At 41.7% G+C, this 14419-nt stretch overlaps 2 protein-coding genes across 2 annotated transcripts in view; both read left to right on the top strand.

The window, feature by feature from the left end:
* The window catches only part of LOC139344607 (zinc finger X-chromosomal protein), a 145241-nt gene that overhangs the window by 61511 nt on the left and 69311 nt on the right, over positions 1 to 14419 (top strand). The gene's annotated exons all lie outside the window — the stretch shown is intronic.
* Positions 11021 to 12841, top strand: gsx1 (GS homeobox 1). Its single transcript, XM_070983326.1, has 2 exons — positions 11021 to 11487; positions 11594 to 12841. Exons 1-2 carry the CDS (start codon positions 11109 to 11111, stop codon positions 11944 to 11946), a joined length of 732 nt encoding a protein of 243 aa, XP_070839427.1. The 5' UTR covers positions 11021 to 11108; the 3' UTR covers positions 11947 to 12841.

Below are 14419 nucleotides of genomic sequence, written 5' to 3'. Positions count from 1 at the left end.
CAGCGGCCCTCAGATCTGCACAACGGCTGATGAAGAATCACTGACTTTTATTGGTGCCGAATAAAAGGATGTGATGAAAGAGTCAAAGGCTGAGAGAGAGAAGGAGGGATTCAGAGGGAGGGGCGGAGGAGTGCAAAACAAGGCCCCATCCATCACACGAGTTGAGAAGACACATTCCAGTGCCCTTAGCAAGAGGATACATTCACTCAAAGTCACAATAGAGGGGGAATCTGGGAGAAGCTGGGAGGGGCACCCATCAATACACAACCTCACCCTTGGGCTCTCTGTGCGCACAAACTCAATGCCCCTTCCAGTCCAATTCAATTCCCTCTATAAGCATGACAAATGTACATTTTGCTGCCAATGAATGCGTTCATACTCAAAACAACAAAACAGACGAAAAGAACAAAATCCCGGCATGGCTGCTAATAGTTAAAATTCTTAATTCCCCTTCTTCTCCTCTCTCTCTCCCCCTTTCTCTCTCCCCCTTTCTCTCTCTCTCTGTCCCCCCTCTCTCATTAATCGGAGTTGGAGAAATTTGAGCTGGGGTTGTAGGATATCTCTGTCTGGCAGAGTTAGTGGGGATTTTAGGGTGGAGGGAGCAGGTGATGGCTTTCTGGAGTGCACTCATTTACACTCCTCCCTTTCTCTCGCTGAGCAGCGTGAAGAGGTGGGAGAGATGAGGGGCCGCCTCCTCTCACTCCTGTGAGCTGCACCTGCCAGGGGTGAGAGGATCAATTGTGAACTCTGACCTTGTACCTTCCACAATGCCCAATTATTAGCCATACCATGTAATATATACATCATACATTAAGGATGAACAAAAAAAAGATACATTTCTGGCATTGAAACGTAGTTGTGCAGCTGCAGAAACAAACACAAGTGGAGAGCAAGCAGAATGTAAGAAAGGATATTTAACCGGCTGCGACGCTGTTGTCTCCGTTTGACAAGATAAAGACTGATTTTGATGTTGCTACCCTGTTGCAAGTATTTGGCATCATAAAATCTGTAGTTTTTTCTGGACTGCTTCAGTCCTCATCAGTGTCAGAGTTTTTTTCCGTGGACATCATCCAAAATACATTAAGGATGGACAAAAAATGACATTTTCTGGCAGCATCATGCAGCTGCAGACACACTTAGCACAATTAGACAGTAATGATGTTAAACAAGGATTCAGATGAGTGTTTTTTCCCACTGACAAGATAAACACGAGTCTAGATACTGTCTGTACGGTAAACAAGAAGTTATCCACAGCTGCTGGTTAGCTTAGCTGCCATGTAAGTAGGAGGAAGTCCTGCATAACCCCCTTTGAAACCACAATGTGACATTTTCACATCTCAGTTTTTGTACTGATATAAACAAACAAGATATAACCTGAGCCTCAGGTTAGCTGCTTCCCCCTGTTTCAGTCTTTATGCTAGGCCAGGGTATCCAGCATATTTATCAGGCAGGAGAATAGTATTAATCTTCTCATGCAACTCTTGGCAAGAAATAGAATAAGCATAATCCCAAAAAGTCAAACTATTCCTTTAAAGTTTTACAAACATACACATTTTGTGACACTGTTTAAACTCCTTGAATTGAGAGCAGGTTGTCAACAATCTACACTGCTCTTGAACATGATAAACAAGAGTCTACGTACATCCCATCATAACTTGTAAAAGGCTTTTTACTGGACTGCTTCAGTCCGTATCAGTGCCCAAGTGTTTTTTTTTCCCATCTTGTGCTCATTATAAAAAAGTTTCCCAAAAAGGAGGCCTCTTTATTTTTTGGGTGTCATAGCACACAAATGGGCATTATTCAGAGTGCTGAGATCCATTTGGGGTTTTGTCAGGACTTAGTGTGAAAGTTGGTGTCAGTGGACCCCTGGCCTAGACCATCTGAAAGCCAGTGTGTTAGTTTCTATGGTAATGGAGAAATAGTAACTACCTCCCAGCAGCGTCCCGCCGCGTGTCGCCTCCTGAATAGAGCGCATCTGCAGAAAACTGAGGGACCCTGTGAGATGGGCAGTGACCCGTCATCACACCAACTCTCACATATATGGTCATATATAGACATTGAATTAACCCAAACTGCTTTTTCACACTGCTTACGTCATAACTCTTGAGAGAAAGTTGAGACCGAGCCATATATTCCCCGTTTAGTCAAAAGCAGTGTGTGAGATGGAGTAAAAAGCCGTCACAGAGGTCATTAGGATGACGGGGGGAGAAGTAAAATGCAACAACAACAAAGTGGGGGGAGAAAAATCAAACAAAAGCTGAATCCAAATCACAATGCCTGCAATAGAAATTTGAGAAGAAAAGAGGATATTGGGTTATGAAAATCATATGGGGGTCTGTTTATGCAAATGTGTCTAAATTTCTCATTCATTGCCCTGAAAGTGTTGCTTTCACCCAGGAAACAACATCCTTCAAAAAGCAGCTACAGTTTAATATTTGTTGCCGACTGCAACATTTAAAACAAAAGCTTCAGAACCTCAGAAATTATTATTTTAGACTGGTTTTTTGTCACCAAAATGTGTCCTCAGATTTCTCTCCACCATGTGGCCGAGAAGCTGAGAGAATGACACAACCTCAGTTTAGCTTTAAAATGTCAAAATGTTAAGACGTTTGTGTTGACACTCCGACATTTGGATTTCTAAGAAAACGAAAACAATCCCAACACAATAGTGACTTCTGAAAGGAGGCTAATGTGAGCTGAATGCAGAGGAAATGGGCCAAACCGCAGGAGGTCATTAATGAGAAAACCATAAAGTTTAAGGAACCTCAGAGGTTTTAGAGTCCGCTTCCTCTGAGGCTTTTTCCTCAAGCTCATCCTGCTGTTTAGAGAGACACGCTGAGAAGGAGGTAATAATGAACTGCTGAGCTGAAAATGAGTAAGTAATGGTTACATGAGTCCTTTTTGGAGTGTTTATCCCCCCTCCTTCCTGCTCTAACTCTCTGACCTCCCTCCTCCCTAACCCTTACCCCCCTTGGTGGTTTCCCATGGGCCTCCAATTGATTCAATTAAGCGAACACACAAATACCATATGCTTAAAGATGTTTTTTCTCAACCAAGCACAAAACAACTTGGCAGCTGCATGGAGGAAACATACTTGACACTGACACTTTTGCAAGAGTTCCAGATAAAACTCAAAATCGTCGAGGAAATCCAGCTATTTTCCTTGAATTTCTCTGCTTTCATTTCAAATTAGCCGTCAAAGGAAGCCTACTGGAAACATCAGAGAGTTGAAAGTGAAAACTTAGAGAGAAGGAGTGACAATGAACGAAGGGCAATGTGAAAGATGGCAGGGAAAGAGGGGAGGATCAGAAAAGCAAAGTGGTGAAAAGGAGGGAGGGAGTCACCATCAGAAGTTGTCCTGCTCCGTAATGCTGCTTTGTTTTCTCTACAATAAAGTCTCCTACTTGTTGGTCTTACAGCACAACACTCGGCAGAGAGAAATGAGGCAAACAGAACATCGCCAAAGACGCTTTGCATTCTTTCGCTTTTGTACTTGTGGGACTGCTCGTGAAAGAGCAACAGACACAAAATAGGGAACAAAGAGGTGGCAGTGTGGACGACGGCACTATCACTGACATCCCCAGCACTTTGAACAACTTGTCAGCGCAGACACTGAAGCGACTGCGTTCTGTCACATTTGTGTACAAACCCTTGAAAGGGCTGGCTGACCTGCCCATATCCCTTTATTGGGGTTCAAATGGCAAGAGGCATTCATTGTGTCTGGGAGAGTTCATTAAATTCATTGGTTTGACCTGTTATTTCTAGGCCAAAAGTCTGCTGATTTGGAAAAAATGTGAGTCAGCCATACTTAATAGCCTACTGACCTCCGCAGGGTAACAAACCCTTTTGAAGAGCATTTCAAGGCTTTTATATGAATAGGGTCAAAGGGGAAGTTTGAGACATATCTATAGCAGAACCAATGGATTTACATCAAAAGGGAATTTGAAATCATCCAAAGATATTTAGACCTCTAATGGCTCTCTGAAGTTTTTTGAACAATATTTTTGAGCAAAACCCAACTTCTACTTATTTTTCAGTCATGCGGAAAGTGTGAGGATTGATGAAAGCTGCATGTCAGAAGACATGGTTGCAACATTCATTCATTAACAAATGCTGTGTGCGTGCTCGTATGAGGAACCTTGGACAGCAAATAGTATTGCTTTGTACTATTTGTCTTACTCTGCAGTTGAGAAAGTTCATGGAAGACATAGTTGACCATTTTAGTTCCCATAACATCATCACATTTAGATGTAAATGGGCTCATTAGAAAGGCCAGACTGTCAGGTTTGCATCTATTTCCCATTTATTCTTGTCAAGACTAGGTCAGACCCACAGCGTGCACTCTTCTGCTCAAGTATGAATGTAAAGTCTCTTTAAACTCGTCTCTGCTGCTTTAAACAGAGCAACTTTCAGTTAACTTGCTTCCATATGTTGTGATTGTCTAAGAGGAATCTCAAATGTTAAAGAGAGAACGCTAATATTATTAGACCAACCACAAAAGAGAGAAGTTGGGGGTACACAGATGTAAAGGTTATGTGTCTTTTTACAGACAAACATGCCAAAATGGATAACAATCATACAAATGTATATACATTATAACTTATATCATATAATATACAGAAAACGTATACAAATATTTTTATTTGGTGCCAAGTACATTTTTGCTGCATCAAAATACATTCACTATTGAAAATGAGATGTTTTCAGGCTGTAGATTTAGATTTTCTCACATGCTCTTGTGAGATTTCATTAACAGAGAGTCAACACAACAGTAGTGGATGTTATGCCAGAGACAGAGCCCTGGGGAAGACACAAAACGATGCATCTCAGTTGTGTAGATGAAGCCCAAACACTTTGAAAAGCCCTCTATAAATAACAGCATTATCACTTACACTGTGTTGGTGTTTATGCTGTTTATATGAAAATGCTAGAAATTCAAAGTAAGTAAGAGTTAACCTGTAGATTACTGAAATTTGGGAATTTGCTGCTTGGTGCCTGCTTACCTGCAGAATCTTTGGGGACAGGTAATACACCGTTTATCACAACATAAACAACATGTTTTGTTTGCTTTTGGCTATGACCTCCATTGATGAGCCATTTGAACTTGGTTTGCAGCGAGGAGACCCGGAGCGAGAGCACAGACCAGGAAGCATTTTGTAAATGAGGGCAAATCATTTAACTGCATGAAACACCAGATCTGATGACCGCACCGTAGCTCCAAATATTTGACTTTTCTACATTTGTTTGCAGATTAACAACTTATGACAACATGTATAGTGAACAAAAAAATCATTCATTTTGAACACAGCTGAAAGAACCTCCATGGACAACGCGTCTCTGTTTTTCTCTGATGATTAGTTATTCATTAACTGTGTTCAGTCCTAGTGTTCAGACCTGCTGAGACTGTCAGCGTTGCCGGCTGTGTAGAGGCAGCCATAGCTGTGAGGACGCACCTAGCAACAGCACTTGACCTGGACTCAACCACATCAGAGAGGCTCTACACAGCAGACTGAGGCATAAATTCAGTCACCAGATTTACCATTAGGGGAGAAAGCATGAGAAAGACAATAGTAAAATGCTTATTGGAAAGGGAAAAACATTAGAATGAAGCAAACTTTGATGCCTTTCAGTCACATCAAGAGCTCTCTTTTTTCTTGTTAGTCATTTCTTCTAGTCAGGAGTAATATAATGTGCAGATTTCTAAACTTGGGCTTATGCATTCATGCTATCTGTATGTTTTATACAGTATGCGCTGTCCAGCTCATGCTTGAGTTTTTAAATTTGCATAAAAATATGAAAAAGTGTTTCTTCATGTTCGTTTTCCAGATGAAACACTACATTTAAATACAATAATCAGTAGTGAATTTTAATGTTTCTTTCAGTTTTGTTAAAGATGAATTTACCAACACTTCTAACTGCAGACGTGACTTTTCCTAATCCCACCTACAGTACGCTCCAATGTGGGACTTATTCTCTCTGATGGACCTCCATGATGGAGGTTGCTAGGAGATTTTCAGGATCCACCCCAATGATCCGCAGCTCAGACTTGTGTCAGCATGACGTACGATCTGTCATTTGTCATATTCAGACACGCAGAGATGTTTTAGCGTGCAGCACGGCCTCCAGCTTTTCAGTGGAAGTGTCTTTGAGGTGACGTGTTTATTAAATGTAATTTAATATTGCGAGCAGAATTACACAAATTAAATATGCCTTTATGTGAATGAACAAACAAAAAAACTCAGGCAGCAAAGACCAACTCACTGGCTTAGTGTTATAGGCTGTGCCTTTATCTTGTAGTATTTTAAGATATATATATAATATCAAACTGGTAAAGATGATAGTTGATAATTAGGTTTTATTATTGGGTGACTCTGCTTCATATTATTAATGGGGTTCCCTTTGCAGCAGAGTGTAAGTGGTCACAGTTCAAATGGTCACAAAGCACATAAAGAACCACAGACAAAAACATGAAGGAAGGCACAGAGATACTCAATGTTAAGTCAAAGTGATCTGGCTGCGACATATTTGCTTTGAAATCTTCTGACACTTGTGGAGGAGCCAGAGGAGACTCGGTGCTTTAGCTGTGTTACCTGCATTTAAAAAGAAGACGACAAATGTTCTTCATATTAGGATGAAGCATCAGTAATGCACTGCAGATGAGACAACCTCTTATTTTCACCACTTTCCTACCACTTATTATTTTAGATTATTTTTTTATTTATTTGCTGCTCTCAGCTTCATCATCGCAGTCCCTGGACTGGACTGAATAAACACACTGAGTCAAACATGAAAATCTCATCTGAAAATAGCATCCAACAGTCTTTTGCTCTTGTGACCTCCTCTTCAGAGGGATCTGAAGCTACTGGTGCTTGCATTATGTTTTAAACAGGCACTCCAGATTTTTGCAGCTATTCCTTCAATTCCTGAAAAATATTAAAAAACAAAACAAAAAACATTTAAGTCAGTCTCAGCTAATCTTGTTTGGGTGTCAACAAAAAGATAATAGAGTGGCTCCAGTAGTTAGCCCCCCAGAAAGCTTATCATGGGTTTTGAAATGGACTCTCTCCTTGTAGCATTTTAACAAAAACTCCCTTGTTTGGGCACAAGCAAGAAATTTAGAAGCCCAAAATAAAATGTTTTCTGTTCTTGAACCCTTCTGAATGCAGTTTCTATCCTGGAGTTAACTGTCAGGCGGAATCTAAGTGATAGTGAGCTAAATTTACAGCAGCACAGACACAGTAAAAATTTTAGGCTTTTTCTTCACTTTTTGAATTTGACTGTTTTCTATTGCATGCACACCAGTTACAAATTAAGTCACTGTTGTGGTGGTGAAAACGGGATCGTAAAAATGTTCACACAGCTTGAATCGGGACGTTTTATGCTTTCAAAGGATGTATGGTTTATCAAGGTAAAGAGAGGGTTCAGCCGATGTTAACCAACATATACAGTACAGCAGAAATTCATCTCCAGTCTCACGTTTGTTCTGCTGCATGTCAAGAATAACAAGAGCCAATAATAAAAATAAAAAAACACATTTTCAAGCACAATGCATGAAGTAATATTTCTAATAATTTTTGTGTGTTGAAAAATAGTTTAATTAGGATTTACTGAATGCCACATATTTGTGGCGACTTTAGGTAAAGTAAAAATGCTGTGTGACCGGTATAATTGCGAGGCCACGCTGAGTTAAGCAGCGCTTTCACATAATTATCATCTTGAAATGGTCACGTAAATACCTCCTCATCCCAAATATAGCCACTGAGACGTCTCCACTTTCCAGATATTAGTCACCTTCCAGGATGATAAAACACAGAAGTTCTTTAATTCCTCATGTTTACAGCTGCACCAAAAAAGCCTGTAGATTCCTCTGGTTCACTCCAGTCCACGTTCACCTGTAGAGCCTTATATCTGTCACATTATGGTACCTCAACCGACTGCATCTCTTTGTCAGCCTCCCTCTCTCTTAAGGATTCATTAGTCCCTATAGACTCCAGCAGCCTAAACATATTGCACCATTCAGCTGGTACTTATGTGTCATCTGTTATCTATTGGACTGGTGTTTCTGGTGAGCATATGAATGATAATCAGGCCTTTGTGTGTCCATAGAGGTGCAGCGGGATCTGCAGTCTGTGATGTTGCCTCAGGGGGAGATTAGGAGGGGCAGCCGGCCCTCTGTGTCACGTCGACAGTCACAGCGCCCATCCACGGCTGGGCCAAACCCCACTGGGACCTTAAATCCTGTTACACTGTCAGCTAAAACCATCATTCGTATTAGAGATGTGTGGGTGTTTAAGTGTGTGTACATATTAAGTGAGGGGGGATAGTGTCTTAAACTATGAATTATTCATACCAAAAAGAAAAGGAGATATTGACTACATCTCCATAAACAGACTGCTCTCTTTATGTCATCAGGCACGAGATCTTTGGGTATAATTGCATAAAAGCCCCTGAAAATGTGCTTCTCCAACGGCACAGCAGGCACTGGTCAGCGTTATCATCAGGGATGAACTTGAGTGATGGCAATTGTTCCAACTTAATATCTTATAAATAATTTACTATTTCGGGGGCATTGCTTTCCCCCGTATCAAACATGAACGTTAAGAAGCTTCGCCAACCCACAGCTGTATGCTAGTTACCAAACGCATGAAGCCAAATTAGTCTGGCTCATTGGTTTTTGAGGGAAAACACAGATATGGATGTGATGATACATGAACCTTATCACAAGTGGCTATAAATGTATATTTTTTCGAGCTTGGGACTAGTGCAAAAAATGTAATAGAGTCGTTGTAATGTGAGATGGGTTATTTCCCTCCATTATTTATCTCAGTAACAAGTGATTATGGAGAATGAGATTCTTTGCACTTCTGGCCCGCGCCTCCAGAGGGAGGTCAAAACTATTTGTCAGTCTCCAGTTGGGATTGCAAATTAGGATGAGCCTCCCTGCGTGACGACCCATGAAACCTCTATTCCTATCCACAGGGTGACTGCTGTACATAATTTGAAAATTAGGGCCTTTGATAACATCTTTATGTTAAGCAATACATCAAGCTGCCAGCGCCATGCAGGCTACCTGCGGCTGTAAAAGGCTGGATTTGAGGCACAATCCTTGTTAAACCTGCAGTGTTTTAGGGCCAGGGCTGGGGAAAAAAAGAAAAGAAATTTGCCTATTTTATTTTAAGCTTAAGCACACAATCTGGCCAACTCTTCACGGGAATAATGGCGCTTTTAACCGATGATGACAACACGTCATTAACTTATTACCTAATTAAGAATCGGAATAAAAGCGATTGATTTGTATTTACAGGTTTCAGAGAGTGCAACAAGATTGACAGTCTAGTTAATGGCTAATTCCTGGCAGGAAATGAAAGGGTACAAAAATGAAAATGGCTCTCGCAGATATAACAGTCATTCGGACAGATATTTTGTGTCGTTAAGGGGTTTAACTGCTCCTAATTTGTACCTACTTTAATGGCGCAGCCTAATTACAGGTCCGGCCTTTATGGAAGATTAGTGGTGTGAAGCTGAGCACATTAGGCCTCTTTTATGAGGAGAAAACAGATAGCATCACACCGTCATGTGGGTATGTTCTGAGCGCAGGGGCTCATTTATGGAAAATCCTGCCGATAAAAAGCAGATGACATGTAAACAATAAACCTGAGCAGACGGCAAGGGAGCAGGTTTTCTCTCCTGTCAATAATTAAATAGGTGTGCGCTAAATAATACACAGGAAGGACGAATAGTAAGCAAAAACAGGTTAAACTCTAAACGCACCATCACCATCCAATCAAACATAATGCCACGAGGCGAGCGAGGAAAGTGATGTCATATTTATCCACAATTTGATTTTACTTGTTGGGGTAAGAAGAAATAGAAAACTCACAGTCCACTATTTACTCACACATTACGGGTCCATACCCTTTGAAGGTCTTGTTCAGAGAGCCTTAAAGTGAAAGAAAATGTTTTCCTATTACTTAATTCAATCAGAGCGCGAGGCGGGGGCTTCACGCGCCGCGCACTGGGCTCCTCTATGACAGAGTCGCCTTTGTTGCGTCTATCCGCCGCTGTCACACACTTTAATTCGACTCTCTTTCTCTCTCATTGAAAACCCTCCACAATGACATTCAATAAGGGCCGCAGAGTGAAAACCTGGTTATTTTTACATATTCTTTCCCCGGCAGGGGCCCGAGCAAAGGAATTAATCACTGCTCTTTAACAGCACTGCCTCCAGGCAATGACTTGTCCCTTTTTTTGTGCCCAGAAATGACACATTAACCTTAAAATGGATATGCATAAACTTTACATTCAGCTGTTGCATTTCTGTTTGCGCTCACCACGGCTAGTGAAGTAGCCACACAAGCGCAGAGGACCTGTCAGCCTGCACATGGATTCACAAATAATTAACTGCATACATACAGAAATTTATTGGAGAGTGGTTGGCGTTTATTCAGAAAAATAACGAGGCAAAAATATAATACATGCGCACGTGCAGCTGATGGTGCGTCTCACCAGCTGCAGGTGAAATGAGCCTTTCCTTTTAAAATAAACCAGGGGAGATGATTCTGTAATTTACTTGCTGTTATAAATAATAAATGCACATGTAGGTACTTCTGAAAGTTTTTGGGGGAGGTTATACGGACACAATTAAGACTGTAAGGAATGCCTGGACGCACCTAATATGCTCCTTAATGGATAAGATATAAACTGGATACACATACTGGCTTTCCGAAACGTTTTCTCTCACAAATTGAAGCTGTGCTCTATGATAAAATGAGAGTGATGATAAAAGGGAGAATGGGCAGTGCCGCCTCTTGCGGCGTGGGTGGGGCTGACAAGAATAGACTACATTATGCAGTTCATTTAGTTAACAAGTGAAATAATGGGGAAGCGTGCAGTGGGAATGCCGAGAGAAAGGCACAAAACCCTATTGAGAGCTCTTGGCCGCTTACAGCGTAACCGTCACATGGCCGAACCGAGTCCACGGCGGCTATTTAAGGAGCGTCGGCGCTCCTTCAGCACCACTTCGCTGTCCACCGTCCGGAGGAGAGCAGGCTGCCCACGACGACGCGCCGGCTTCAACTTCAACCACGCTGAGCAACGACTTTGCAGACATGCCGAGGTCTTTTCTTGTGGATTCCTTGATTTTAAGGGAGGCCAACGACAAGGGGAGCGAGAACAACCCACCTTTATTCCCGTACGCCGTACACTCGCCGCACCACCCGCACGGGATGCCGGGCTCCTGCCACTCCAGGAAAGCCGGGCTGCTGTGCTTCTGCCCGCTGTGCATGACCGCGTCCCAGCTCCATCCGTCGCCACCGACGCTGCCGCTCCTCAAGGCGTCTTTCCCTCCCTTCAGCTCACAGTACTGTCACTCGGCCCTGTCGAGGCAACACTCCTCATCCAACAGCGTCAACCTCAGCCACGCACCGGGGATATACCAAGCCGCGTACTCAGTCCCAGACCCTCGACAGTTCCACTGCATCTCCATCGGTGAGTAAAAGCTAACTTTCACGTTTGATCGTGTGGACAAAACCACATTTAGGCCGTTATCATGCTCTAAACTGTGGCTGACAATCTCTCTTATTTTGTTTCGCAGAAAACAGCAACGGCAAACTCCAGAGCAGCAAGCGCATGCGCACAGCCTTCACCAGCACGCAACTTTTGGAGCTGGAGCGCGAGTTCACCTCCAACATGTACCTCTCCAGACTGAGGCGCATCGAGATCGCCACATACCTGAACTTGTCTGAGAAGCAGGTGAAAATCTGGTTCCAGAACCGCAGAGTGAAGCACAAAAAGGAGGGGAAGAGCAGCGGCCAAAGGACTGGATCACATAACTGCAAATGCTCGTCCCTGTCAGCCGCGAGGTGCTCAGAGGAAGAGGAGGATGACATTCCCATATCTCCCTCCTCGTCCGAGAAGGAGGACGTGGACCTGTCCGTCTCCCCCTGAACTCTCTCCTCTGAAAGATTTCGGTCCTCATGATTTTGAATACAGCCAAAAACTAAAAAAAAAAGCAAGACTGATCCACTTGTGTTCAGTCGTCTGTACATAGAAAGAGAATATTTAATCAGGGAATTGCCCTGAATTATTGTATAGCTGTATACATGTTGTACGTTTTGTATGTAGTTTTTTTCTGAAAACGGTCCATTTGTTGTTGCCAATCCGAGTATGGTAGGCATATTTGTAAAGACAAACCCAAATGAAAAACAAAAAACAAACAAAAAAACAATAGCAACATTGTTTATTAGTATTTTGAGGGAGACAGTATTTTGTATACATGGTGACTGCTGGTTAGATTCATTCTATGTGGATGGAACTGTGACTTAAAATAAGGAAAGCTGGAGAGACATTCCCTCAATGTCACATCGCTGAAATAACTCTGAAATTATATCTTCAGTGTAATTGAAAAATATTTATTTATTTAAAAATGTTGATACTTAAATAAAAAATATTTCTGAGCGGAAGACTACGTTGTCGTGTGAGTTTAAATATTTTGGTTTTGGCGCACCACTGAGTGCGCACAGTGGCGCGCGTAAACTCGAGTTAATATTAAGAGTTTGGACATTAAATTATATTTTGAAAAGATGATCAGATGCCAGATACTGTGTGATAGTCTTTGGTATGCATGGAAACATGAAGTACACGTTCACACGTTTGTTTCTCTGTCTGGCTGCGCTCTGTGTGGCAGCATGAGCAGTGCGTTATTCCAGAAGTGAAGACTGAGTTTCTTTGCAGTTTAGAATATGGATTTTAATATTCTCTTACATGGCCGTAAAGCTGCTAAGGGTGTTTGATGTTCTAAACCAAAAGTGATATTTTTGCTCAACAAGAAATTGGGAATGACAAGTGTTTTTGTTTTGTTTTTTATTTCAGCCTGCACTGCACACTTCATCCAAACAAAACATGCTTGTGTATCTAGAAGGAGCTCATTAGGCCACATGAGCTGAACTCTCATCCTAGAGGAGTAAATCAAATGCTAAATAATCTTTATCACTCAGAGATGATAGAGACATTGTTATGGGGCCCCTTTATGTGCCTTCCCTGGGGGACACTCAATCCAGATATCACTGCCTGGCCCTCTGGAGATCTTTTCAAGTTTCATCCCAGCTGAAATGATCCGTCTCGTGTGACTGAGTTAATAATCACCGTGGGTGTATAATGGTGCATCAGGAGTGTGCATATCTTAAGATATCGATCTAACATGAAAATAAATGAGGAAAAGACACAGTTTGGTGTCCATGACCCATATTGTTCTTATTGTTAACGCACCAGTGTAGCCAAATTTATTGTCGGTTTTATGAGCTCCAGGTGGGTTTTAGACCTAATGCAAGCCTCTCCAACCGGGCCAATATTATCCTTAAATAAAGAAACATAATTAATAATTAGCATATCATGTGATTTTAATGGTAAGTCATTAAATCCACAAAAATAAATAATTCAAATAATACGCAGCATCGTCAAACATAAATGAAGTATTTTAGGCAAATGAGTCCCATTTTTTTCTTCTGGTTAAAATTCATGTAAAAAGACTGCATATTATATTTTTTTACTGAAATAAAAGATATGGCATCTGATGGCTAAAACATCCTCTAAAAAGACCAAAGCAGGAGTTTAGCGTATGGTTCCAGGTTAGTTCGCCTATTTTACGCACCGCAACAGCTGCTCTCTGACGGAAGCTTTGGTTCTCAAAATGATATTTCTGAAGTTGAATAGGCTTTAAATTATATTTGCTTCCTTGGAAACATATCTCCAGAGTTTTTTAAAGGGAGTAAAAACAGTTCTTAAATTGCGGAGAGCACATTATCTGTATCAGTGTGCCTTTCTTGGTCGTGAAGTTTCACTTGTAAACTTTCATTTAATTGTTCACTTAACCATTTTAACAAAACTCTAATATTTGCATTTGTTAAGATATGGGATTAGACTATTTTGTTAATTGCACCAAAGAGCCCCATTTTGCTCACAACGTCCTCTGCAAAGCGCCCTTTATCCATTCAATAGCCCGGGGGTATGCGCCCTGGGGGAGCTTATACGCTCGGTGCTCCAAATGCTCAATTTATTTATTCTTAATTTTGTGCCGATCAATTCATTGAAGCAAAAAGGACTACGGTGTCTTTTTAAAAAGAATAAAAGGGAATTGTGGACGTAACCTTGACGGAGCTGAGGAGAGGGCTCCCCTGACGCTGGAGAGCCGCTTGAGTCAACAGGCGCCCATCTAGCAGACTCGCCCTTGTCTTTATTCTGGCTAATTTTTTATTTACGGCTTTTCTTTGACATGTCTCTTATCTATCAGATTAAAAGAACAGCTTGTAACAAATCAGTCTGCACGATTTACAACAGCATTAAAAGGGGACAAAGGGAGCAGGCAGTCAGTACCTGAGAGTCTGGTAGACGGCGCGGCGCTGCAGCTGATTCGATGGTTTGA

This window comes from Chaetodon trifascialis, chromosome 16 (genome assembly GCF_039877785.1).
Source record: "Chaetodon trifascialis isolate fChaTrf1 chromosome 16, fChaTrf1.hap1, whole genome shotgun sequence".
NCBI classification, from domain to species: Eukaryota; Metazoa; Chordata; class Actinopteri; order Chaetodontiformes; family Chaetodontidae; genus Chaetodon; species Chaetodon trifascialis.
The sequence above is the reverse complement of the archived record's forward strand: the minus strand, read 5'-3'. Positions and strand labels throughout refer to the sequence as shown.